The 26,748-nt window shown below is 58.1% G+C and overlaps 1 protein-coding gene across 3 annotated transcripts in view; it reads left to right on the forward strand.

Moving 5' to 3' along the window:
* The window catches only part of COL26A1 (collagen type XXVI alpha 1 chain), a 177,830-nt gene extending 156,214 nt beyond the window's left edge, over positions 1–21,616 (forward strand). For 2 of the 3 annotated variants that reach the window (XM_036998536.2, XM_036998537.2), the window contains exons 4-13: positions 1,796–1,857; positions 7,324–7,477; positions 9,666–9,764; positions 10,435–10,587; positions 11,717–11,800; positions 13,476–13,528; positions 16,483–16,518; positions 17,867–17,914; positions 19,510–19,594; positions 20,286–21,616. In XM_036998536.2, the coding sequence (XP_036854431.2) occupies positions 1,796–1,857; positions 7,324–7,477; positions 9,666–9,764; positions 10,435–10,587; positions 11,717–11,800; positions 13,476–13,528; positions 16,483–16,518; positions 17,867–17,914; positions 19,510–19,594; positions 20,286–20,446 (935 nt within the window). In that variant the 3' untranslated portion in view covers positions 20,447–21,616. The remainder of the gene's footprint in view (positions 1–1,795; positions 1,858–7,323; positions 7,478–9,665; positions 9,765–10,434; positions 10,588–11,716; positions 11,801–13,475; positions 13,529–16,482; positions 16,519–17,866; positions 17,915–19,509; positions 19,595–20,285) is intronic. The other variant, XM_036998538.2, reaches the window with a different exon arrangement.
* Positions 21,617–26,748: the final 5,132 nt, after the last annotated feature.

Consider the following 26,748-nt stretch of genomic DNA (forward strand, 5'->3'; position numbering starts at 1 on the left):
TCCTCCATTTTTTTGAGGCTGCGGTTCATTTGCTGGCCACGCTTGCCCTTTGAGAATTCGCCTCTGTCCTTCTCTTTGCTTTGTGGTCTATACCTGTTCTTTCTTTACCATCCCTTTTCTGGGAGGAGCTGGGGGAAACGCAGCGTAGTTCAATCCCCTGTGTAACCAGAACCCCTTCCCCCCCCTCCCACCGGTCCTTCGTGAAGCCCTGCCCCGTCCCAGAGTCAGACAACTGTATACATTCTTCTAGTTGTTTTAAAGTTTCAGTGTTTATACTTCAGTCTTTAATCTGTTTTATGTATCAGGGTTACTGACAAGGTTTTATTGAGGGGAAAAAGAGTTCTGTTCCTAAAACATGCTTATAAACCACTGCTTGGGCTCCACAGAGCAGGGGTGAGGGAAGAGGGCAAGTGGGGCCTCTGACAGCCCACAAAAGATGTCTTGTAAACTTCAAGTAGGGCTGGTGAGCAGAAGACCTTTGTCAGCCCCTTGGCCCAAGGCCCTGGGGAGGACACAGCCTGCACCACCTATCCCCAGAGCCTGAAGATCTCCGGCAGCCCCCCTACATCTCTCAAAGAGCAATCGCTACCTTAGGAACAGGGACATTAATGAGGTGATTTGCATCCAGTAACCAAGACTGGGCTTCTCCAAGGATGGGGGAGGTTGGGGGCGGGTTGGGCAATGGGCTCTGCTGAGGAACATTCAGGCCAGGAGGTCTCCAATGGACCCAAGCACACCACATGGGACCCACTGAGTCATCCTTATCCTCTCCCGTGCCTGTGTGTCTGTTTAGCCAGAATGGGGTTTCTGTAAGGCCAGGCTTTGAACTGACTGAGGAATTTAGGTGTCCCTTGACTTCTGGAGCAATAAAAACTGTTTAGAACAGCTTTGAACCATCTATTTCCTCATTAAAGAGCTCTGGTCTCTGGGGCATACAGACATAAATAGATAATTACAACTCAGGGACACGTATGCCTGGGGGGTTGACCGTTATTGTTCTCCTGATGGGCCCTCTGGCTTCCAGGCCCGGCCCACTGTACACTCTGCTGCCAGAGCGCACTTTCTAACATGCAAATGTGACCTTGACTTTCACCCACTCTGACAGCTGCCCATTGGCCTCAGGACACTGCCAAAGCTCCACCTGGCAGGCCTCCTGTGTTAGCACCCAGCCCGTGCCAGGCTGGGTGGCCCCAGGTGTGCTCTAATTCAACCACGCTGCTGGCAGACTCTTTCTGTTCTTGCTTTGTTCCAGGCCTCAGCTCTCTTCCCTCTGCTGAACCTGGCCTCTCCCGTCTTCCTCACCTGGCCAATCCCTCAAGCCTCATCTTAGATACCACTGCCTCCAGGATGTCCTCCCTGATTACCACCTCCTCTACTCCAGACAGGCTTTTGGTGTCCTTACTTCATTTACCATCCATCAGGGACTATCAGATATTTTTGGAGCTCCTCCTTTGTGCTAGGCACTGAGATTTCTGGGCAAACAAAATAGGCAAAGACTCTGCCCTCATGGTCTTCACAGGCTGACAAGCCATCCCCGTGCTGGCCCAGTGCTAGCTCAGGCACTTTGCTGAATAAATGGACAGGACAATGTGCTGTGGGTGCTCAGAGAGGAAGCTAAGAGGTCAAGCAGGCTGCATGGAAGACAGGGCACTGAAAATAAGGCCCTGAAGAATGGATAGGAGTTTTTCAGGCAAACAGATCAGAGATTTCATTGCCTGCCTGCCCAGAGGCTATCCTGGTGGCTTGGCTGCTCTCTCCCCAGGATCTACATTCCACTCCCATCCTTCTCTTTCAGAATGCATGAACTGTACCCGGCTCAGCGACATGAGTGAGAGGCTGACCACGCTGGAGGCCAAGGTCAGATGGCCTAGGGAGCCTGGCCTAGGGAGCTAGTGGAGGTGGGGTGGCGTAAGGGGTTGTGCATCAGGGGTCGGTGGGGAAACCCCAGCCCAGGGAGCCCAGTAGGCCTGAGCAGCCTGGTCCTGGGGGATGACTGCTGCTGGGGCCTTGGTGGCTCTTGGTGGCCTTCTCTGGGCTGGGCCAGCCTCTTGGGTTGGAAAAGGGGAGTGGGGAGAACAAGAGATCTGAAGATCCCAGATAGTGAGCTGGTCTGGGTGTGGGCCTCAGTGGCTGGGAGGCAGGACTCCTGGAGGTTGACCCTTTGGTGGAAAGAGGAAAGGCACTGACCACCCCCAGCCCAGGGTTGCTGCCCCGCCTCTGGCTCCTCCTTCCAAGAGGCAGGGGTCCTCCCTGCAGACACACACACCCGAACACACATGGGCACACACACACAACATACACATACCAGGACACAAACAGACACACAGGCGCACACACACACACACACACACACACACACACACACACACACACAGCCCTCGCCAACCCTGAATCAACCTTGAATCCTGCCTCCAGCCCCGAAAGCCTGGCCATGAGGGCACCTGCCCAGTAGGACAGGAGCTGTTGGTGACTGTCACTTAGAGTCAGATGTAAGTGGGGACTCCGCTGCCCCCTGCATCTGGGTGAATCCTATGGAGCTCCCACCTCCTCACCTGTGGAATGGAATGTACCAACCTTGCAGGGCTGCAACTGGCTTTGGAGATGGTCAAGTGCTGGACAGGAAGAGGGTCTGTTCTCATTGGTACCATGTTGCTGTCCCCATCTTAGAGATGGGGAGACACCTGTGCAGAGTGGAGCTTGAGAAGCCCAGGGCATGAATGGCCTCCCTTGTCCCCAAGCCCTTTTGTGGGTGGGAGGGTCCCCCAGCAGCACAGGCTCCTGAGCACAACCTGGGGGCTGGGGACTCTGTGCCCCCTTGGGGGTCAATGGCTCAGTGGGGGTGGGGGTGGGGTGGAAGGCTTCAGGGAGTAGGTGCCGCCAGGTGGACCGAGCTGGGGCTGGGCAGCCCTGGGAGGGATGGAGTGTGCTGGGCAAGATGATGGGGTGAATTTCTGGTATCCAAGATTTTAGAAAAGACAGGGTACTCAGGCCAGCTGGCCTGACGGACGTTTCTCAGGCACCTGAAGCCTCCGCGTGCTTTGGCAGAGCACCGGCTGAAATCCTGCCCTGGCTCCAGCCCAGCACCTCGGGTGTTAAAAGTTCCAGCCCTCAGGGGAGAATGCTATAATGCCAGCTGTCCTCCGCCCACCTGGCCCTCGCCCATGCCCTCCCACCAGGGACAGCTCCTCCCGGGTCCTCCCACCCTGCCACCTCCATCTGCCCAGGGAGCGGGCTGGGGCAGGGTTTGCTCTCTGGCCCAGAGGGCGAGAGTGGTGACTCCCCTGCAGAGCTGCAGGGACAGGGTGTGGTTAGGGACAGCGGGATGTGCTGGGGGAGCCAAGCCTAGGAGGCCCGTCCCAGCAATCGCTCTGCCTTGGCAGGCCCATCTCGGCTGGGCCTCTGCCTGTGAAACGGAAACTGAAGGACTCATTCCCTGCGCCTCACCGGGTTGTTCTGGGGGGTGAGCTCAGGTGGTTCTTGGGTGGGAGGGTGCAGGTTGCTTGAGTGTGGGGTAAGCAGAGATGTGGCTGCCTCTGCCCTCCTTCTAGACTCCGAGGTAGGGGACATAGGGAATGGGAGACCCAGCTCCTGGGTCTTATCTGGGTCACTTCCCACTATCCACATGCCTGCTTCATGCCCAAGTGTCCTCTGGAGGAACAGGGTCCCTAGGAGTTCTGTCAGCCCAGGTCAGAGGGCCCTGAGGAGCAGCAACCTGGAGAGGTCAGGGAACAAGCTGGGCTAGCTGCCAGGACAACCCTGTAGTCCCAGGGGCAGTGCCAAGGCTAGGTGGGGCTGCAGTGGTCAGAGAAAATATGGCTGGGGTCAGCAGCAAGGGTCAGGCGGGTGAAGGCAGAGCCAGGAAGGCAGACCCCAGGCAGGGAGTCAGAAACCAGACAGCTGGCATAAGCAGCAGCAGTCCAGAGGCCTGGAAACTGGCTTCATTCCACAGCAAGTAATAGAAACCTAGCCAATGATGGCTTATTCCTTAAGGGCATTTATTGTTTGTTCAACAAGAAGTCCAGTGGTTTCAGGATTGGTTTTGGTGGTTCAAGAAACCAGGCTCTTCACAGCCTTCCCACCACCTTCTTAATGTATTGGCTTTGGTCCTCATGGTCAGTGACTCCTGGTTACAAAATGGCTGCTGCTGCTCAGGACATCATCTCCCTATACCTTGTTCAATGGCAGTAAGTAGAAGGTGAGATAAAGCACCCCAACAGACTCATTATGTTTCATTGGCTAGCAGTGGGTTCTGTGTCCACCTCCTGGTTGCAAGGGAGCTGGGAAAATGAGTAACTGGCTAATCAAGATTCCTCCTCTAGGGCATTCCCACAGGTACCCAATTAGGGGGTTCTGGTGCCAGGGATAAGGGGGTGGTCAGGGGCCAGGCAGCCATCAGGGTGTACTTTATCTTCACTCCCTGCGGTTGCCTGAGTTGCCAAAGGATCCAGATCTTGGAGTTGATCTAGGATTCTTGGCACCCCCTTTTCCTGGGACAGGCTGGAATGGCTGTTGGGGAATGGGGGTGCAGAAGGCCATCAGGAAAACCTCTCCTTCCTCCCCTCCCCTCGATTTACACTCTGGGACTTCAGAGACCTCATGGAGTGGGAGGGAGCCAGAGGGAATTTTCCTGCTTGGGGGTCATGGAAGCCCCAGAGTTTGTCTGGCTTCTGGTGCAGGTGGGTGGTGTCCTGGCCACTCATCCTGGCTGCAGTGACATCATCAGGTCCACTGCCCTCAAAGGCTGGTGGTTGTCTGGTTTCCTTGGGCTGAGTCTCCACACCCACTGCTGCCCGCCCTGGTGAGCTCATACCCTGCAGGGATGGGATCAGTTTCTCCTGAGGTTGGCCTTGGCTGAGCCAAGAGGGTTTGGCATCAGGCCGGGGCTGATGCTAACTTGGCTGTGTCCAGGGCGCCTCTGCCTGGGTCCGTGGGCTGGAGGCCTTGGGGTCTGTGGGGGAGGTGCCCCAGGAGGAAGTGAGCCAAGCATTTTAAGCCGGGGCAAGGCTGCAGGTTGCAGGTCCCCAAAGGGGAGCCTGGTGCCCTACCATGAAAGAACACTTGGCCCTGACCCCGGGAGCCCGGGACTGGCGCCCCTCCCCTAATCCCTACAAGCTGCCCCATGCCCCTGTTGCTCCTGACTTCTCCCTGTTTAATATGTCCATCTGGCCGTCTCCCCAGGACTCTGCAACTCAACCTCCTCCTCTGTACTGGTCACCTTTGCCCACAAACTGCCCTCTCTCACCCACAAACAACACCTCGTTGTTCGGGTGGCAATCCCACATTCCCTGAAGCTAGGCCAGGATCAGCTTCACCAAACCCTCCTGCTCCCAAGCCTGGGGCACCAGGACCTGATAGTTCTCCTCATCCCTGTCCTCACACCTACTGCCCCAGGGCCCCTAACCTTGGCCATGGCCAGTGAGATTCCCAGCAGACACTCAGTGGTTATGGAAGGAATCATAACCCTCCCCTCCTCAAGGGGACTCTGGGGGTCAGGAGGTCTGGTTCTACCCCCAGCTGATATGAGATCTGAGCCAGCTGCTGCCCTTCTCTCCACTGGGGCTAAAGGCCGTGGCTGAGCTGTGGGGAGGAGGGCGGGGCATCGCACGGGGTCCTGGCCCCACTGTCTACTTGCTGGGAGACCTTGGGCAAATCACTTGCAGTCTCTGAGCTTCTCTTTCCACCTCACCTGGGATGTGGCTACAGTGGCTCTTCCACCTTATGGGCCCTTTTAAAGACCAGAAAGGGGAGGGGCTTAGAGAAGTGGCTCAGGGGTCACCGGAACCTCACAGGTCTGCAGCCCATCTGCTAAACACAGGTGGAGATCTGAGACTTGGGGCGTGGGTGCAACTTAACCTGTGCTGGGCTTTGGGTACCAAGAGCAAGGAGGTGGCTACTCCCCAGGGCAGGGCTGATGGTTCCCCCACTGGCTGTTGGCACACAGAGCGGATGCAGCAGAAGAGGAGGGAATGGCCCCCTGCTGCCCAGAAGGTCTGGCAGACTGCAGGGGAGAGGGGACAGTTCGCTGGAGTCTCAGGACCTTCCCAGGGCTCAGGAGGGAAGGTGGGGCTGGTGAGGGCCCTGCAAGATCGAGGGCTTCAGTGCTGCACAAGTTCAGAGTGGCTGGAGCAGAGCGGGGAGGAGGAAATGCAGGCGAGGCCCAGGAGGGACAGGGCATCTGTGTATGAAGTGTTGGGACACTGGGGATGCTGCAGCTTGAGGTGGAGGCTCGGCATGTTGGCTTTGCGTAAGGTCCTCGCCCCACTGCTGTAAGGGAGGCTCCAGGAGGGGTGGGGCAGGTGGAGGTGGGGCAGGCGGCCAGCTGCTGCAGGAGACACCTTGGGGGCTGCGCAGGCAGGTCGGGCGGCACTGGGCAAGGCCAAACACACAGGCCCCCACCCTCCTGGGAATGGGGGTGAGGAGAGCCTGTAATTTCACAGGATGCAGGATTCTGACTCTCAAGAGCTGGAAGGACCCTGAGACCCAGGTTCCTCCTTCCCATCGGCAGACTGAGCTCTAAGGCCAGGGGCACAGGAGGCTAGCGCGGGAAGCCGGGCTCCATCTGACCCGGCCCGAGGGCCCCTCCGCCCACGTGGGCCTACTGAGGTTCTCAGCACCTGCTGGCCTGCCCTGAGCAGACCCCTGGTGCACAGCGCCCCCTGCTGGCCTCTCTGGTGGAGGCAGGGACTTGCTGGGGCCTATGGGGCCTGGCTCCTAGTTCACCTAATTAGGGAGACAGCCTCTCCGCCCAGGCCCTGAGTCTTCCTGGTCTTTGACCTCTGCCTCCCTCAAGAGGAGAGAACAGGGCTGCTTTTAAAGCTGGCCCTGAGTAACCATGGCCACCTTACGCTTTTCGGAACTCCTGCTAAAAATCATGCACCAAGCTGAGCCCACTATGCTCTTTCTTCCCTCCTTCTGTCCTTCCTTCCATCCAGTCATCCACAAGCATTCCCAGACCACGTTGTTTGTGCCCTGAACCAGGCAGTGTGGGGCACAAGTGCACCCAGTCCCTCCCTTGGGAGCAGCCCGTGGAGTCGGGGTGACTGTGGTCACTGTTTGAAGAACCACAGAGGTAATCCCAGTGGAGGCTGCTCTCGGAGGGAAGTTCAGGGACTCTGAAAGCGCCTGATGGAGATCTGCCTGAGCCCCAGGTCCAGGAGGGTTCCCACGAAACGGGAAGGAGAGTGGGCAGGGCCGGGAGGACATTCTAGCAAGGGGCACCATGGTCCCTGAGAGACGTGATCGTTTATACCCAGGAGCAGCAGGCAGCTGGCTCACACGCCCCTGGCCTGGCTTGGGTTCTGACCCTCTGCCCCTCTGACCCAGATTCTCCTGTTGGAAGCAGCAGAGCAGTCTTCAGGCCCAGACAATGACCTGCCGACCCCCCAGAGCACCCTGCCACCCTGGAACGAGGACTTCCTTCCTGATGCCATTCCTCTAGCCCACCCGGGTTCCCGAAGGAGGCCCACAGGCCCAGCTGGTGAGTGGGGCCTGGAAGGGAGGGCTCAGGTCAGCCAAGAGGCCGGGCATGGCCTCCCAGGGCCCCAACAAGTAGGTCACACAATAGACCCTCTGGATCAAATACATCCACATGGCACTTTGAAAAATTGAGCTAACATTTAAAAACTTGAAAATTACTTTTTAACTTTGAAAAATTGAGCTAACATTTAAAAACTTGAAAATTACTTTTTAATAATTTAGTAATTTCACATGAAAATCAGGATTTCTATCTTCTCTTAATGGAAGATGTGTCTGTGGGCCTGCAAGTCCCTCCTAGAACAATCAGCCGCAGCCAAGTCACAGCTGGCCCTGCAGACCCTGTCCAGCCTGTGCGGTTTGCTGCAGTCCTCACCATTCCTTACTGTATTACAGTACAGCTACTGTCCCCACTACCCTGCTTCCCCTTAGCATTGACACTTTGGCCCCCAGCCCAGCCTTATCTGGCTCGATTTTACAGGAAGCTTGCTGCCTCCTGCCACCTTCAGCGGGCTCCTCACTGACCTCTCTGACCAGAGCTGGAGGGCATCTGCCATCCAATTGTTTTCTGTCTTCCTGCCACATTTTAAAGTCAGGGCTAAGCATCTTCACTCTGCATCTCTGTCCGTTGGGTTCTGCCCTCTGGGATCGTAGAACAGTAAAAATAATTGTAATAATGGTAGTTGGGATTATTGAATGCCTGCCTTGTGCCAGGCACTGTTCTGGGGCTGTCCCCTGGGCAGACATTTAGCTGGCATGTCAATATGGTTAAACTCGGGTTTAAGGCTGGTGTCCCTTCTGTCTGTGCTATGTGTTATTATATATCTTTCTATCACACCAGCCTGTAAAGATATAATTTCTAATCATTCCAGTAAGCTTGTAAGGTTTGGGGCTACAGAGGAGAAAACTGAGACTCAGAGAAGTGACCCCTGGGGTCCCCTAGTGACTGGGGGCACTTTGTCTCCATGATTCTCAGCCCTTTGCAGGTGACGCCCTGCCTCCCTCTCCACTCTCCCAGTTGAGCTCTCAGCTTCTTGTCGTCCCTGCCCAGACTCAGTGCTGAGTACATACATGCCAGACTCCCTCCCCTGCCTCCTGCCCTGTTTCTGTTATGCGCCTGCCCAGTGGGGAGATGGAGTGGGGACATCTGGTCCCCAAGCAGTAGGATTTGGCCTCCAGTGGCCAGTCTTGGGGCTGGAAGAGGAGCAGATATTCTGTACTCTTCTGAAGAGTCTGGAGGCTGTGGGAAGAGGGGTGAGCTGAGGCTGGCTCTGGAATTGGAGGCCATCTCACCCTGTACCCCCTGGCTCACCCCTCTAGCCACCGTCTCCGAGGTCTCACACCCAGGAGGCTGCCCCGTGCCTCCCTTCTTCACATCGTTCTTCTGGAGCTGGGGAGGAAGGGGACTTCTCATCCCCGGGAAGACGACTATACCAGGCCCCGGGGCTCCTGGGCTCCTGGGCTCCTGGGCGATCCTTCACACCAGTGAAAGTGCAGTTCCAAGAAATGGCCACCAAGTGGGGCACAACCCCTACAAATGATGATAACCAGGCGAGCCCTGGAATTCCTGAGAGCCCGTGGGAACTTTCAGAAACCAGCAGCGTGTCAAGCCCTTCCTCCAGACCACAGTCACAGTCACAGTTAGAGCACAAGGGCCCGCGGAGCCAGGGCAGGTCCCCTCCATCAGCTCAGCAAGCGTTTCTGAGCATCCTCTCCAGACATTCCAGGGGGAGAAGGGACTGTCCCCGGGCCACACAGAGGGCCTCCCCATCTACTCTCACTAACCCCTGAGACCTGGATACCCCAGAGCTGAGCAGGTGTGTCCATCAGGGTTTCCTGAGGTCTCTGAGGAGGCCTTATTGGGGAGGCCAGTCCCCAATCCTGAGCAGGGACACAGCAGGATGTGGAGAGAGGGGCCTGACTCACCGGCAGCCTGGCTCTGCCACCTTGAGAAAGAGACCACACCTTTCTGAGCCTCAGTTTCCTCACCTGTCAGGTGTGAACAAGAGTAAGTCTTGAGACTGTAGAATAGGCACAAAAAGGGTTTGCAAACCATAACGACTGAGGCGAGCTGACAGTGGTCTCTGCTTCTGGGGGCAGGTCTGATCGGACAGCCCAGGTGGCCAGGCCTGGAGCCAGCAGTGGCAGCTCAGCACACAGTGTTCTCAGGCCTAGTGCCGTTCTCTCCCCAGGGCCCCCGGGGCAGACGGGACCACCAGGACCTGCAGGTCCCCCAGGCTCCAAAGGTGACCCGGGCCAGACAGGGGAGAAGGGCCCGGCAGGGCCTCCCGGTAAGGACCACCCCCAACCTGTCTTTGGCCCCTGAGGGAGGGGACTGGGCTTTCTCCCCTGCCTGGGCAGGCAAGGCGTCCCATATACCTCTGATCTTGCTGGGGTGAGTGACTGCCATCATGGGGGGATCCAGGCTCACTTTCCTGCCAGCACCCCCACTAACGCCCCATCCTATGCACTTTAGGGCCTGGGCTCAGCCTGGGTAGAAAGAAGAGAAGGTCCTGGGACCTGTGGGTACAGGCTTGGGGATGGGGCTGAGGGGAATTAGGGGCTGTTCTTAGCCATTTAATGATACCTCCAGAGAGTCCCCCAACTTCTCCTCCATCCTGCAGGGGAGAAACAGGGTTGACTCAGGCTGGCCACCACCCTCGGTGCCCCTACCCAAGAGCTAAGGTCCCTAGAGGAGGCGGGCTGCAGAGCCCCGTCCAGAGCCTTCTCTGACTCTGCTGACCCTGCCTCCCTCACCTCCCAGCAGCAGTCCTGATGTGCCCTCTGCACCAGGCCAGGAAGGGGAAGCCAGTCACTTACATGCCAAGACAGCCTTGCAGGGAGACTGGTTCAGAGGCCACGACTGACCTCACCAACCCTATCCCCTTCTGGCCCGTTTCCCGTCTGTATTGTCAGTCTCAGGGCCCGGCCCTCATGTGGCTCCTCCTCTCCCCACTGCAGGCCTGTTGGGGCCATCAGGGCCCCGCGGACTTCCTGGAGAGATGGGGCGCCCCGGCCCCCCTGGTCCCCCTGGCCCAGCAGGCAACCCGGGCCTTCCTCCAAACAGCCCACAAGGTGCCCTCTACTCCCTGCAGCCACCTACGGACACGGACAGTGAGTGCCGCGCCTGAGGGCCGGGGTGGGTGGGCGGCCTGAGCCTCACTGTCCTCTGGGACCGTCAGCGAGTGGGGCATTGGCTTGGGAGCAGGGCTCTGCCGGGTGGGACAGAGGAAGCCCTTGGGGGGCTGATGCTGGCCCCCAACCTACTCTTGGCCCCAGAGTGGCCTGTCCTTGGTGATGGCAGTACCACCAAGTTCATCCATATGGCATCTCCTCCTCACAAATCCCCTCACTGCAGCTCACTGGACAAGTGCTGGTTGAGCACCTACTATGTGTTGCACACATGGTTTTTGTCACAGGGATTGCAGCAATGAACTAAACAGCTAAACACTCCTGGGGCCACCATCTAGGGCAAGAGGGCACCTCTGAGCACAGAGACATCCCTTCTGCCCTCCCACTTCCCCTCTGAGGGGTGCTGTTTTTGCTAAGCACCCTGGGAAACCAGGGAAGGTGCAGGTGACCAGGCTGACTTTAAAATCTGACAAGAGAGGCACAGTGGGTGACATCCCAGCTGGCAGGGACTGAGTCCCATTGTGAGGCCTCTGGAAGGGTGGTCCAGCTCCCATGTGTCGAGGGAGGGGCAGAGGTAGCCACCCATTTCCTGGGCCTGGCTGCTCTAGGTCTGTGCCTGGGGATGGGGCAGGGTGAAGTCATACAGGGTCATGAAAGCTGGACCATTAGACAGACCCCACCCCACACTGGACAGTGATGGTCCTGATGGAGGCAGACCAGAGCCCAGCAGCTCAGAGGAGTTGGCAGAGAGGGCTTCCTGGAGGAGGCATCACAGGAGTGAGCCAGTCAGGACAGGCACGTGGAATGGAGCAGGGAAGAAAGTGCCAGCCTAGGGCAGTAGGAAGGTGAGTAGGGAAGGGCCGGAGTCTGAAGGGCCTGGAATGTTCAGGAAGGAGTTTATGCTTTATGTGAAGCTCCAGCATTCTCTGCCCTTTTACCTGGCCTCTGTACTCTTCTGAGCAGTGGGAGCAATAGCATCTGTTGCCAGGGTTGTTCTGAGGCCCAGTGGGTCAGGGGGTGCCTGTCCTGGCTCTGGGGACCTGAGGTCCAGCCCCCATTGCTCTGCTGGCCCTGCCCCACCAGGTCACGGGCTGTTCTGCTCTTCCTGCAGCTGGAGATGAGCACCTGGCCTCTGCTGCTGTGGACACAGTGCTGGCAGGTGTCCCAGGGCCCCGAGGCCCCCCTGGCCCTCCAGGTAGGTACAAGGGCATGGCACAGGCTAGCCTGGATTGGGTGCCCCCTCCTGGGCCTGGCCTGTGCCAAGGGACCTCGTGGGGTATGGTGGGGGCCTATGGCCTTGGCAGGGTGCTGGAGGCTGGGACTGCCCTGCCCTGCTGGGTGGCCTGAGGTGAGGCCCCTCACTTCTGGGTGGCAGCTTCCCTGTGGGACTAGACATGGTAACCACAAATGTTTCTGCCAGAACAAGGCCTGCTGCCCACGTGAAGCACCTCAGGGCTGCCCTTGGGTGGGCCGGAGTTGGGGAGGCACCAGAGCAGGGAGAGGCCTGGGCCCGGGGTAGCCACCGGGTTAGCACAGGTGGCTCAGGGAGCAGGAGAGCAGGCCCCTGTGAGAGGCAGGAGGCCCTGGGCAAGGGGATGGTCCAGGGGCTTGACAGGGCTGGATCCCCTGGGCCTGGCCTGACCCCTGCCCTCCAGGGCCCATCACTGGAGGGGAGGGAAGGGGGAGGCCGGGGCCAGCCTGCCGCCTTGCCAGCTCTGTATGGGTGATATTACCTGTCGTTCACTGACTTTCACATGTTCAACAAATACTCATTGAGACTTCCTACACTTTGGCTAGTGTTCCAGGTTCTTGGCCTCATTTAAAAGGTGACATTTGAGCAAATGCCAAGGCGGGGAGAGGGTGAGCTCAGAGGGTATCTGGGCACCTTGGGTGATTTGCTCTGACTGGTGGGAGGGTGCTTTCTAACTGGACAGTCCAGATCTGCACCACCCTGGAGTGTGGCTGCCAGCAGGTCCTCCCCAAGGGTGGGGTGGAGGTACCTCGTGTGGCCCAGCCAGGGGATCCCTGCAGCCTGGGAGGCACAGGCTTGTGCTAGCCTCACTCTTGCAAGCTGTGGGGAATTCAGTCATGGACACGGCTCCCCATGCTGTCCATGTCAAACCCAGCCTGACCTTCTGGGTACTGCCTGGCCCATGGGGGAAACAACCATGTAAACCGAGAGCAACCATGGGTGGCAGCTAGTCCATGTCGGGAATTTACCTAGAGGAGGTGGGTGGTAAAGGCCATGAGGGCTTCCTGGAGGAGGTGATGCTCAGCCTGAGACTAGTAAGAAAGATGGAAAGGAGTTTGCTGGGATATGGAGGGGATGGAGAAGCTCCAGGAGGAAAGAACAGCATTGGCAAAGGCGCAGAAGCAGAGAAACTTTCCAGAAGGGGGTAGGAGGGGGGAAGAGCTGAGGACTTCAGGGGCCCTGAGAGGGACTTAACAGAAGAGTCATTCTGGGTGGCCACATGGAGGGTGGATGGTCAGGAAGCTGTTGTAGGTAAGAAGGATGGCCTTGGAGGGGTAGAGCTCGAGGTCCCTGGGAAGGGCAGACTCAAGAGAGATTTGCCAGGGACTGGCTGGCTGGTGAGGGGGTGCAGGGTGGCCCCATGGGTGAGGCCATGGGAAGAAAAGCAGGCTTCAGTGTTGGGGCTGCAAGGAGAGGTGACGGTGGGGTCTCTGCTCTGAGGGTGGGCTGCTGGGCCAGCGGAGTGCCAGGGCGCTTCCCCCACTGCTCATCCACAAACCTTCATTTCTGCCCAAGGAGACAGACACGGGGTGAGAGGCGGGAAAGTTCCTCTCCAGAGCTGATGGGGACAGTGAGCTTCTCTGGCCCCAGGTAACCACCTCTGTGACTCTGCCAACAGGTCCTCCCGGACCACATGGTCCCCCAGGACCTCCAGGTGTATCTGGATCCCAGGTAAGGACTTTCCCATTTCTGGCAGGGGAGGAGGTGTTGTCTACCTGGGAATGGAAGAGTCAGGTTTCCTATCAGCACTTCCCCAACTAGGCCAGGCAGGACCCAGGGGAAGGTGGGTGTGGGATCCTGGTTTTATCGGCAGCATGAAGGAGGTATCAGCATCATTCCTATTTCACAGATGCACTAACTGAGACCCAGAGAGACTAGTGCTGCCCTGAGTTTGAACAGAGTATGGTGGAGCTGGTCTAGGATCACAGAATGTCCACTCCAGCCTGTCGCTCCTCCTCCCCAAGAGCCACCTGTGTGTGTGAGGGCACCCCAAAACCTGCCTGGGTGGCTCCAAACCCCAGGTTGCTTTGCCACTCCAGCTATGTGAAATTGGGTAGAAAGGCAGCCTCTCTGGGCTCTCTTTTTCTTGGCTGCTGAGATGGGAATCCAGGGCCTCCCTTTGGGGTTGTTAGAGGGAACAAAAGAAAAATAAGGTGCAAGGTGGGAGGTACCTTTAGCTGCAGGACCCAGGGGTCTGGGAGGAAAATTACACCAAAAAGGAGGGGCCCCAGAACACCCTGAAGAGGTAGAAAGGGTAGTGTCTGGGGATGTCTTGTGCATCGGGCTTCCAGCAGCCCCCATCCTGGGTCTGGCCCATACCGAGGGCTCCACTGTCCCTGGAGCTTAGGCTCTAGTGGGGTGGGGTGGCTTAGAGGTGGCCCCCATGCAGTGAGTCATGTATCTGTGGGGGCTGGGACCTCAGGAGTCCCATACTCTCATTCATCCCTTCAGTTACTTGACAAATAGTCCCCAAACCTTGAGAGGGCATCAGCCTCATCAGCTGAGGATCCAGCTGCAACCAGGGACCAGAGGTCAGCCCTCTAGAGCTTACATTTTAGATGTCGAAGAGCCAGTGTCCCATAGCTCCTCACATGCTCCCTGGTGACCCCCTGTGTGTATTCACACCAGCATGGAGGGTGCGGTGCACAGGTGGTGGGGACGGCCAGATGGGAGCTCTGAGCGGGTTGGGCTGCGCACAGCACAGGCAGATCAAGGGTGGGTGTGGTGCAGACCAGGCCAGCGAGCAGGCCTGGGTGGCTGGGGCTGTAAGGCAGGGGGTCCCTCAGCCTGATCAGTTCCTGAGTCAGGTGGAGGGTCCAGGCCTCCCAGAGACAAGCACTTGGGGCACTCTCCTGGCCCCTTGGGCTGCCAGCCACAGCACCAGAGAGGCAGAAACAGAATGACAGTGACCTAGACAGGAGAGTGGTGAGGGATGGAGGGACCCAAGTTAAAGGGACCAAATCAGAGGCTCTTGTCGAGCCCCTTGAGAGGTGTATCTGGGCATCAGTGAGGGGATAAGACCCTAAGCAAGACCCTAGGTATTGAGGCTGCTATCATAGTGGCCCCTGGCCTCCTTGCTGCATTCCTCCTGTAAGGCTGGGGGCCTACGGCCAGGTTTGGGATGCCAGAGGGCACCAGACTTCCCAGTGGACAGGCCCCATTGGAAGAACCCCTTCAGGGACTCACTCTGCCAGGGCCTGCCCAGGCCCCTCCACTGCAGGGATGAGGTTAGGTTCCAAGGTTAGTCCAAATATTGATAATATCAGAACAGCCACCAGCTTCCTCTAAGTGGGACAGACATACCTGAGTTTGAAGCCCAGCTCTGCCAGTTTCCAGCTGGGCGACCCTTAGCAAGTCATTGGCTGCCCTGGGCCTCAGTTTTCCACCTGTGAAGAGGATAAAAATCCCCCCTATGTGGGTTTGTTGTCAAGAATAAAAGGGTTAATAGATGGGAAATGCCAGGCCCTTAGCACTCTTAATAACTGCTGTTCTTTAAAAATGCATCCTGGGGCCTCAGTTGCATCAGATGCATTACTGGGCACCTGCACCAGGACAAAAGGATGCTGCCCTGTGGAAGCTGGTAGTCTAATGGGGGAGGCAGACAATCAATAGTAAGGAAGTGTCCTGGAAGAACCAAATAGGGTGATGTGGCAGATAACAGCACAGGGTCTGAGCAGGAGGGAGTGACAGGCAGGAGGAGACACTTCAGCCGAGACTTGAGGGACCAGAATGAGCAGCTGTGCAAAGAAGCCAAGAAAGAGTGATCCAGGCAGAGGGAAGAGTGAGTGCAAAGGCCCTGAGGCAGGAAGAGGTGGCACATGCTAAGCAGACGGGAGTGTAGTGCAAGGAGGCGGAGAAGGCCTGCAGGACTGAAGCATGAGTTTCTGTCACCTTGGACAGAAACCCTCTGGGTTTCAGAGGGGAGAGGCCATGATCTGATTGACATCTTTGAGGGCCCCTTGGGCCACTGGAGGAGTGGAAGGGGGAGACCAGGGAGAGGCCCCAGCAGTGCACAGGCAACTTGCATTGGAAGGGTGGAGGTGGAAGTGGCAAAGTGGACCTGACAGGTTTGGCTGATGGAATAAATTGGACAGGTGAGGGAAAGGGTTAGCTGCCCAGTGTGCTGGAGCAGCTGCAGGACCATGGAGCCATTTCCCCAGAGCGTGGGGATAAGCAGGCGTTCCATTTGGGGAGGTGCAGTGGGGCACATCCTGGTCAGCTGGGTGAGCTTGGTGAGGACGGCAGGACACATAGATCTGGGGGTCTGGGGAACCCTCCTGCAGGCCCGGTACCAATGGGAGCCCACGCATGGGACCCTCTCCATTGCATTGCTGTCCTGCCCTCTTGGAAGGCCCTTCTCTCTGCAGCAGGGCACGTGTGCTCAGCCCTCCATTCCCTGTGCCCATGAGATAACCACACTCGCACTGCCCCATTGCACAGGTGATGAGACTGAGGCCCAGCTGAGGGTCCTGAGGAGCCAGTGGAGGGTGGTTCCAGGGCTAGGAGACCTTCCCATCCATGCCTCCCCCCCACGACCCTTCTCCATCCTCTTTTTCAGACTGGGAGGGACAATGGGAGAATTGGGTGGGCAGGCAAGGCCTAATCTTCTGTTTGGTTCTCTGCAGGGCCTGGCTGGAGAGCGGAGCATGACAGGGCCATCTGTAAGTGCAGGCTGTGGAGCTGAGCCCACCCAGGGTGCTGGGCTCCAGTGAGGGCCCAGGGTGCCAGGTGGCCGGGCCTGTCCTGGGCAGCTTACCCTGAGCTCAGCCCAAGACCCCTAAACATGGCCTTGTCCTCCCAGCAAGTACAGCGCAGAGGGCAAGGGGTAACCTGAGAGCAGGCTCCTGTCCAGGTGGACAAGGGGTGACCTTGGGGGTCGGGCCCCCTCCCTGGCAGCATGAGCCAGGCCTGAGAGAGCTCCTCTAGGGGAGGGTGTTGGATGAGCTCCTCAGGCCCCTTACAGGAAGCCAGGACCCCTGGGTGAACATGCTGTGTGACCTGCAGAGTCCTTTTTCTGAACCTCCTAAGAGTAGAGGCTTAGATAGATGACCTCTAATTCCCTTCTGGGAAACAAGAATTTATGAGTCTCAGCTCCTCTCTCCAGGGCCAAGGAGGCAGGCACCTCCTCCTTCATGCCCAAGCCTTACTTGGGGAACATGGGCCCAGGAAGGAGGGCTGGATCTTGGTTGAGCACCTACTATGTGCTGGCCATGGTGGAGGCACTCTTCATCCGTAGTATACTGAAACTTCACAGTAACCCAAAGAGACCACAATTTTATTTCCCCATTTGCCAGAATTAGTATCCAAGGTTCAGAGAGGTTAAGTGACTTGCCCAAGGTCACGCAGCTAGGCAATGGTAGAGCCAGCAAGATTTAACCCAGGAGTGTTAGCTACCCCACCCCTAGGACCCCCAGCTTCTGTCTGGTAGCAATAGCAACGTGGGCCCTATGTAGCACTTCCAGCACCAGGCTCCAGTCAGAGTCATCATCGGTATTGATTTGCTTAGTCCTCCTAATAGTCCTGTGAGGTAGGCACTATTATTACAGATGAGAACATTGAGGCATGGAGAGCAAAATAACTTGCTCAAGGTCACACAGAGTGAGTGGCCACATGGGTGTTATCATGGGGCTGATATTAACTAGTCCCATTGTAGTGACAAGGAAGCTAAGCCTTAAGAGGCAGGGGACCTTGATCCCTGGGAGAGCTGAGACATGAGCTCCTGGGGTTCCAAACCTGACACCTCACTGCTCCAGAAGCACAGTGAAGCCAAAAGGCCAATTCCAGACAGCCCTCATGGCAGGCTGCACAGTGGTGCCCGGGGCCTTGGCCCTCCCCTGCTCTGCTCACCCTGGGGCAGGAGTCCTCAAGCTGGAGGCCCCAGCACCCTGTCCCCAGGCCCGGCCTGACCCCGACTCCCTGCAGGCCCCCACGGTCTGTCTGAGAATTGGAGAGGGTGGAGAGGAGCCCCCCCCTCAACACTGGTTATTGACTGCATGGCTCTCTTCCTAGGGCGAGCCTGGTGGGAAGGGGCAGGAAGAGGAGAAAGCTGCCACCGAGGTAACTGATCCTGCCAGCCCAGGCTCCCCTCCTGCCCCCTTGGCTGTGTCTTAGCAGGGGCAGCAGGTGCCCAGCTGATCTGTACTGACACCCATCAGCTCTGAAGCCAGCCCTGCACCACGGGACAAATGGGGGTCCCAGCCTACCAGTGGAGACAGATGAGTTATTATAGGTTCTGCAGCGGGGGAAGTCCCAGGGTGACCCTGTCATGGGAAGACCCTGCCAGAGAGGCCAGGAAGAGCCCAGAGCTGCAGAAGACATGCACTCCTTTACAGAGGGTGCAGGCTGTGGTCTCTCTCCCGGGACAGGATTCTCCCATGAACAGCGCCTGGCATGTGGATGTGCCCATGGGTCATGGATCTATGGGCGGTGGACAGACGGCTGGTGGGTGTGGGGAAGGATGGAAGAAGGACCATGAAGCAGGCAGCCAAGATGTGACAGGAGGGGGTATGGGAATGGCTGTGGGGACCCACTGCCCTTTGGGAGGAGGAGGTGCTGGGGACCAGGGTGATGGATAAAGTGGTGAGGTGTGGAACCAGTGGGGGAGGCCTTGCAAGCTGAGAATAAAAGTCCCCAGAAGTCAGAGCTCAGCGGGCTGACTGGCCATTAAGTGAGTGAGCCTGGAAGAGTCCTTGCAGAACAGGAGAAGGGAGAGGAGGCTGGAACCGAGGCAGCCATGATGGGCACAGGGGCCAGGGGAGGAAGATGTGCATCAGCACAGATTCATAGGCCGTGTGGGGGTCCTCGAGGGCTCTTGTGACTTCCCCTCCCCATTTCACCAGAGTGCATCCTGTGGCCCAGGGACATGGAGCTTAGCTGACAGAGGGGAACCTGGTGCCCCCGCCCCTCGCTGGGGCAGTCCTGCCCCAGACGCCGCCCTCAGCATGGCTCCTCATGGCCTCTGGCTCCCTGGTGGGAGCATGTCTCTCCAGTAACCTGGTAGAATGTTTTAATTTCCTTTTGCTTTGTTTTATGCTGGATTAATCTGCCATGGCAGAGCTGTCATGTTATGCTAGCAAAAGGCTCCAGTCCTGCTGCGACTCCAGGGTGGGCCCTCGTCCCTTCAACATCACTTTTATTTTCAAAGTGGCCCTGACAGCCTGTCTTCTTGGTAAATCGGCTCATTCACGTGTCTCAGCACAGGGGCCCTTTACCTGCGTGTAGGCGGCTCCTCCCTCCCTTCCTCTTGCTGGGGTGGCCGCACCTGGAGAACCCTCAGGCAGGCGGTGCAAAGGCGCAAAGGAGAGAGCCGAGCAGAGCTCCCCACCTGTGGGCCTGTGCTAGGCATCAGGGCGCTTGGAAGCAGCCAGGCAGCTGTGGGTGCAGGAGGGGCCCAGGCACAAGGGGCAGGTCTGGGCGTGAAGCCCCGGTCAGCCACTCCCAGGCTGTGCGGCCACAGGACTCTGGTTGCTACCTCTGTACTTCAGGTTCCTTGTCTGCAAACAAGGATTCTAACCTCAGGCCTGGCGCATGGGTGTCCAACCTGTGATGGCTGTAGTAGTGATGGTGGTGGCAGGAGGGAAGAGGTGGGAGCAGGGAGGGCTGAGAGGATGCCCTGCCACAGGCCCTGACCCTGGCTGCTTCCTCCCTGCCAGGGCGAGGGGGTGCAGCAGCTGCGGGAGGCCCTGAAGATCCTGGCGGAGAGAGTCCTCATTCTGGAGCACATGATTGGGATCCACGGTGAGCAGTGACTGGGGCCTGGGGACAGCAGGGTGGGAGTGTCCCCTGCTCCTGCCTCCCCACTCCCTACTGCCCTCATGGCTGCCACTGTCCCTAGTCTCCCTGCCTCAGTGACCCCTCCACTTGGCTGTCAGATGGCTTCCCCACACTCTAGTCTGACCCTGTCCCTTTCCTGCTCAAGGACCCTCAGTGGCTCCTTGCTGCCCATGACGGACATCCAGGCACATCAATTCTCAGGTCCCTCCCCAGCATAGCCTGGCTCAGGGACACAGTGCCAGCACCTACCATCCCAGGCCCCCACACCATGCCTTTATCAGGCTGGTCTCTCTGCCTGCTAAACACCAGCGCCCACTGCAGGACCTGCTTCAGGAGCAACTCCTCTGTGAAGCTGTCTCCTCTGCTTCCTTAAGGGGTGGGGTTGCCCTGTCTTCTCCTGGCACCGGAGGCTCTTGCAGCAGGGTAGCGACTGGCACCTCTTCAGGGCCTGGGGCAGAGGCCTGGCTGGCACTTGTTGATGAAGGAGTGGCCGGATGAGTGGGCGAGTGCACGTGCCAGCAGTAGACAGCCCACTGCTGCTCTGCCCTGTCTTCACCGGGCACAGGGCTTCCCTCGCTGGCCCGGGACTGGAAGCCAAAGTGCCTGGGGTGTTCCCGAGGCCCCGTGTGAGCCCACCCTCCTGCTCTCCTTTCAGATCCCCTGGCCTCTCCTGAGGGGGGCTCCGGCCAGGACGCTGCCCTGAGAGCCAACCTCAAGATGAAGCGGGGTGGCCCCCCACCTGATGGCTCCCTCGCAGCCCTGCTCAGCCCTGACCCTGGGCAGAGGAGCACTGGCCGGGCCAGTGGCGAGAAGTAAGAGGCCGGCTCTCCAGGACAAGCCAGAGACCCAGGCCTGTGCCAGCACGGGCTCCTGAAGACATCCCAAGTGGGACCGGGCTCCGGGCATGGACAATTGTGAGGGACACTGGCCCCCAGGGAGAGATGGCGATTCTGGAGGGCCCCAGCACCCTTGGCAGAGCCCTCCCCTGATCCCTGCCCTCCGCCACCCCCATTCCCTGCAGGAGACAGGGTCTGGGTGGGCAGGGTGGGGCCCAGAATAACTGTAGCTCGCATCATTTCCTGAGTCCCTGGGATATCTGGGCCTGTCCACGGAGTTTTCCCTACATTGTCTCATTTAATCCTTAGGAGGTAGGCTTGTTACCCCCACTTTATGGGGGAACAGAGGTTTGGTGAGTATAAATAACCTGCCAAAGCCACCAGCCCATGGACGGCTGGGGTAAGATTTGAACCCAGGTCTCTCAGTTCCTAACTCTCAACCCTGCCAGCTCTTCACGGGGAAGCTCAGGGCACGTACAGGGCTGCAGGCAGGCTGGACCAGCCAGCTGGGAAGGAGGGGGGTGCCTGGGCCTCCTTCCTCAACTGCCTCCCCAGGCTCGGGGTCTGCTCCATGGGTTGAGGGTGGCCTGGCCTGTAGCTGCCCTCAGAGGCCAGGGAGACCGTGCTTAAATATGTGACAGTCATGTGGACTTGGGGACCCTGAGAAGAATGCTGGGGTGGAAAGGCCCTTGAACCAAATTGGCATCGCCCCCTGCTCCCCCCAGTCTCTCTGAGGCCAGCCCACTAGGCCCCTCCCACCCCTGAGCCGGGAGGAGGGAGCGGCCATCACTTCAGCCCAGACCACAGCTCTCAAGGCCACTCAAGGCCTCTCAGGACAGTCCCCTGTGACCTGGACCTGGTGCGCCTCTCGCTGGGCCAGGTCCTGGTCTCAGTGACAGCTGCAAGCTCAGAGATTCGCAGGTGCTGGCACCACCCAGGCGCATGTCCCCTCATGGCAGGAGTAACCTGTCCCCAGCGCCCTCGGTGCTCCTGGGTGACCTCTCTATGCTCTGGAGGCCCTGACTGCCCCTTGTGAGGCAGGGCTGGTCTGGAGGCTAAGATGAGGTCTCCCACCGCCTGTCTTCACAGAGCGGCGCTCAGAGGTGGGCGGGGGTCTGTAACGCTCTGACAATAAAGGTGCTCTCCCTACTGTGGGTCTGGTGTCCTGTGGCGGCAGCCTGGTGAGCCCAGCTACGGTGGCCCCTAGGTGCTGAGGGAGGCTGTGGCTGTATGTGAGGACAGGCCACACGTGACAGGGACAGGCCATGGGGCCGCACAGCACAGCGGAGGGCCAGCTGATTTGCCGGGAGCTTGAGGAGGGGCTGTGGAGGAGAAAACGGTCTTCAGGGATTACTCGCTGTCTGGTAAATGGGAAAGGGCACTGTATGAAGGGAAGCGCATCAGCAAAGGCTGGCAGCGTGAAGGAGGGTGGCTCGTGGTAACCCCGGGCAGGGCGGGCACGGAGCATACCTGTGGGTGCTGTGGACAGGGTGTACGTGGAGTGTACACACAAGGAGCAGATAGGCCAGCAGAGGTATGAGTGCTTTTGCTTTCTCCAGGCCACCCTCGCAGCTCTCTGGAGCACTGCCTCGCCCTGAGCAACCCCCTTCATCAGGTGAAGCCTCCCTCAGGGAGCAGTGCACCACCTGGAGCTACCGCGGAACCCAGTGCCGTCGGACAAGCCCTCTCCCCCTTAGTGAGGCTGGCAGGAGGCATTTCCTTCTCCCAGACCCAATGGCAAAGATGAGACCCTAAGACAGCCTGTCCTACCTTACTCAGGACACCAAAATGTGCTGTGGGTCCCAGCCCAGGGTCTGTGTGGCCCTCTCCACTGAATATCTCCAGGGCAGATCACGTCCCTTAGGCCAGAGGGCTGCTGTTTTTGGAGAATGAGAACTGAGCAGAGGCATGTGGGCTGAGCGTCCATACCTGCGTATAAAGCCCCTCAACGCAGGAGAGAAGAAGCAGGGCTGTAGGGGTGCAAAGGGCCAGGGCGTTCCAGCATAGCACTCTGAGAGGTCGCAATTCTGAAGGCAACCTGGCCTTCCAGGTCCTTGTAAAGGATATTGGCTGGCTCAACATACAACTTTTGAATATTTGGACACATGGGATGACTCCATTTGTCTCTGGATCCTGCAACTGTCTGAGTAGGCCGTGAGGGGTTAGCAGAGTCTGGAGCCCCCCAGGAGGGGAGCTGGACTGGATGTCCAGCTACCCCCAGGCCACCCAGAGCCTCTGGGAGAAGAGGTGCTGGAGCGAGCCCCCTTCCGACAGGCATCCCCACTAGCAGGTGGACAGAAAGTCTGCAGCATGTGGGGGTGGCACCAGGGCAGCAGCCGGGTCCCCAGAGGTCCTGCTCTCTCAGGGTGGGGCTGCAGGACAGGGTCTCCCAGGGAGGTGGGCATGAGCTGGTCCTTCTTAAGGATTTTTCCAGGCTCCCTGCTATGCTGCACATGTTTATTCCCTTCTGCTCCCCGTTTTTTGGAAGGTCAAATAAGCCCCAGAGAGGATGAGTGGCTCGCCCAACCTCACATAGTAGGTCAGGGGTGAAGCTGGGTTTCAGAACAGGATTTGGGAGGCTGCTCTCTAAGCTGCTGTGCTTCTTCAAAGAAGAGTGGAATTCACTCAAACCAAGGGACTGGGTGGGAGGGGGGGTGGCACTGTCAGGATGAGCACATGTGAGCAAAGGCCGGAGGCGGAGGATGAGCAGAGCAGATCTGGGTAGGGGACAGAAGGGATTCCCGCAGAGGCTGAAGCAGCTGCGGGGCACCAGATCGTGGAGGACCCTGAACATGGGAGGGCGAGGGACTGACCCACGGGCATGGGCAGCCCTGGCAGGCTCTTGTGGTCAGTCTGGCCCCTCCCCTCCGTCTGGCCCATGGGATGATGGTTCTGAAATGCAAGCCTGCCAACATGGCCGCCTTGCTCTTGAATCTGCGGTGGCTATCTTCTTCCTGGCCCCAAGCCTGGGCTCTGCAACCTGGTGCTGTCCCCTGGGCCCTGGTCCTCTTGGCTGTACACACCGTGGCACCAGCCCAAAGCGCCTTTCGTTGGCTGGCCTCGTCTCTTCCTGCCTGTGGGCGCTGGTCCCCAGCCACATGGTGGCGCCTGGTGCCTGGAGAGAGCCAGTCAGAGGGGGCCTGGGGGCCTTCAGGCACATACAGCCCCAGCGGGAGCACAGATCTTGGCTTTGGGCAAAATCGCCTCATCACCTCCTCTGATCCCTGCAACCAGCATGGGCTGGGCCCCGGTGGCCCTTGGTTCTGCCCTGCGTCATGAATGCCTCTGTGCTCATGTGTGCAAACTCCAGCCTGCCCTTCAGCACCAGCCCCAGGCCCAGCAGGGACTCTGAATGGTGAAGCAAGTCACCCATATCCCCCAGCTAGGATGCCATTACTGGGCATCCAGGGCCCAGCCACCGCCTTCTGCCTGAAACTGTGCCTCTCACCCAAGTAAGTCCCTGAGGAAGGGGTTCACGAGGGTCAGCCGAGCAGAGTGAGGGAAGAGACCTCCCTCTGGCTCTGGCATCCTGAGCTCCCACTCCTGCCCCTACCTGCCTGGCCACCCAGGGGGTTAATGAGGGAGAGTTAGCACAGGCCACCCCCTCACCCCACCCAAGCCATTCCAGCCGGCGCTGGCTCTGTCTCCTCCCTGAGTCTGCAGGCTCCTCATCTGCCCGCCACCTTCGGGGCACACCCCGGCCTCTCTCCAGGCCCAGATTCCTGCACGTGCTTCTCTCCTATGACCCTGTGTCTAGGTCACACCCGACCCTTCTTCTCTAACGCTGATGGGCCCCTGGTACATGTGTGTGTGGGGGGGGAGTATGTGTGCATGCACACACGTGAGCATGTGTACATGTGGGCACATCTATGCATGTACCTGTGTGTGCATGCAAGTGTGCCCACGTACTAGTGGGGTCTCACACACGGGTTGGGACAGGAGCCCACAGCCCTTCACTAACACCACCCTCCCAGGCCCCCTCCCTTAGGATGATGAGCCGCCAAAGTCCTTGTCGCCCCGCGTACTGGCCGGTGGGCATGCTCTGTGGCTAGTGGGACCCTCCCTTCCTCACTCCTCCCCTCAACTGAGCCTCAGGTCTCCTGGGCAGGGGAGGAGTGGGGCCCACAGCCAGGGACCCCTGCCTGACATACCCCAGTCAGCCACCAGTCAAAGCAGAAATTCAGGACCCCCTCTGTCTGACTGACTTCTAACAAGTGTCCCGATGTGGTGGCTGCAGTGTTGAAGGGACTTGGACGGGGCTGACCTTCATTGGTTCCCACCAGGGCAGTCAAACCTGTTGTTAAAACATTGAAACCCACGTACTGACTGCCTCCAGCTCCCTATGAGCCCCCCTTATCCCACCCCCTCCTCTAGACCCCCTAGGATCCAGGATACCTTTCTAGCTCCAGGAGCAGGAACTGTTCTGATGGGTGGGTGCCCATGCTCTACTGGTTGTAAAATATTTTTAATGTTGCTCCCAACACAGGCAAAGAGAAGCTGACGTCAAGCTGGGGCTAAGGGGGTGTTTTGCCTCTACCTGGGGACACATCAGGGCCTTAGGCAGAAATGCACAGCCCATCTGCTGCCTTGGGATAGCCCCAACGGGGGACTGCTCGACTTGAATCAAACACTTGCAAGTGGACCGGAAGCCCTGGGCAGTCCAGGCTGGCTTTCTCTTGGGCATTCCAATAGGCCAGGGGCTAGTCTCCTGCCTGGGGACACAGCCAGAGGTGGGCCAGGTGCCATGGGGTCCCCAGCCCTCATCTCCCCACATCAAAAAGGTGCCCTCACCGTGCAGTCTCCCCCTAGGCCATGATCTTCCTGTGGGCAGGGTCCCATCTGTGTTTCCAGCACCCAGCTCTGATCACTGCTGCGAGTCACCTGACATTCCCAATGGGAGAGTGACTTCTCTCCAGGCCCTTAGAGGCAGTGACTGAGGTGGTGGGCAGTGGGGCACCTAGGTCAGAATAGAATGCACCTCCCCACCCTATTTCATACCTGCAATCCCAGCATCCCCGAGGTTTCTGGAACACCTCTCTTCCAGACCTGTTTTATGGATTATAAAAAAGGAGAATTTCATGAGACTTTCAATTACTCAAAATCCAGGATTATTTCCAATGTTAATAAATTCTAATGCCACCTATAACTTTCAATTGCCAGTTAATTAACTTGCAATTGGTGCAATGTAAAAGGCAAATTAAATACTCTTTCAGGCAGGGGCTGGAAACCTAATGAGCCCGTGTGTGCCCCGAAGGAGACAGCAGTCCCCCGTATGGATGGGTATGTGACAGGGACAAGTGACAACGGAGCACCTTAGTGTCTTTGTCTGTAAAAGGGATCACAGAATCTGCCCCCGGAACCCATGGTATCTGGGGTTGAAGCTGGTTTTTATTTGCATATAAATGCACCCAATGTGGTCCCAAGCAGCCAGTGTCCTGGTCCTGGCGCTGCAGACAGTGTGACTGTGGGTTTCCTGAGGCTACCGTGACAAAGTGCCACAGTTCTGGAGGCCAGAGTTCAAGACCAAGGTGTCGGCAGGGCTGTGCCCCCTCTGCAGTCTCCAGGGGAGAACCTTCCCCACCTCATCCAGCTTCTTGTGGCTCCAGGCGTCCCTCTGGTTTGTGGCTGCTTTGCCCCAACCTCTGCCTCCATCTTCCTATGGCCTTCTCCCCTATGTCTTGTCCTCTGCGCCTCTTATAAGAACACTTGTCATTGGATTTCAGGCCCACCTGGGTAATCTGGGGTGATCCCTTTGTCAAGTCCTCAGCTTACATCCACAAAGACCCTTTTACCACCAAATAAGGTCACAGGCAGAGGTTCTGGGGACTTGGACTCGGACATATATCCTGGAGGCTGTTACTCAGCCTGTGACAGTGACCTTAGGTAAAGTCACTTAAGTTGGGGCTTCCATTTCCCACCACATCAAACAAAGGGCTGCTTCACTGAACTAGTCAGAGCAGCGACCTACCATGTGTCTGGCAATTCCAAGCCTGTCACTCATACTGACTCATTTAATCCCCAGGCAAACCCGATGAAACAGGTGCTTAATTGTCTTCATTTTGTAGGGGAACAAATTCAGGCATGACGAGGTGAGGTGACTTGCCTATGGTTGCCCAGCTAGTAAGTGGTGGGGCCAGGATTTGAACCCAGGCTGCCTGATCCTGCAGCCTACACCCCCTTCACTGAAACTGAGCTTTTTTTAATTGAGCTATAATTCACATACCATTCGACTCACCCCTTTTAAGTACATTAATTCAGTGGTTTTAGTATATTCAGAGTTGT

Source organism: Manis javanica, chromosome 10 (genome assembly GCF_040802235.1).
Source record: "Manis javanica isolate MJ-LG chromosome 10, MJ_LKY, whole genome shotgun sequence".
Classification (NCBI taxonomy): domain Eukaryota; kingdom Metazoa; phylum Chordata; class Mammalia; order Pholidota; family Manidae; genus Manis; species Manis javanica.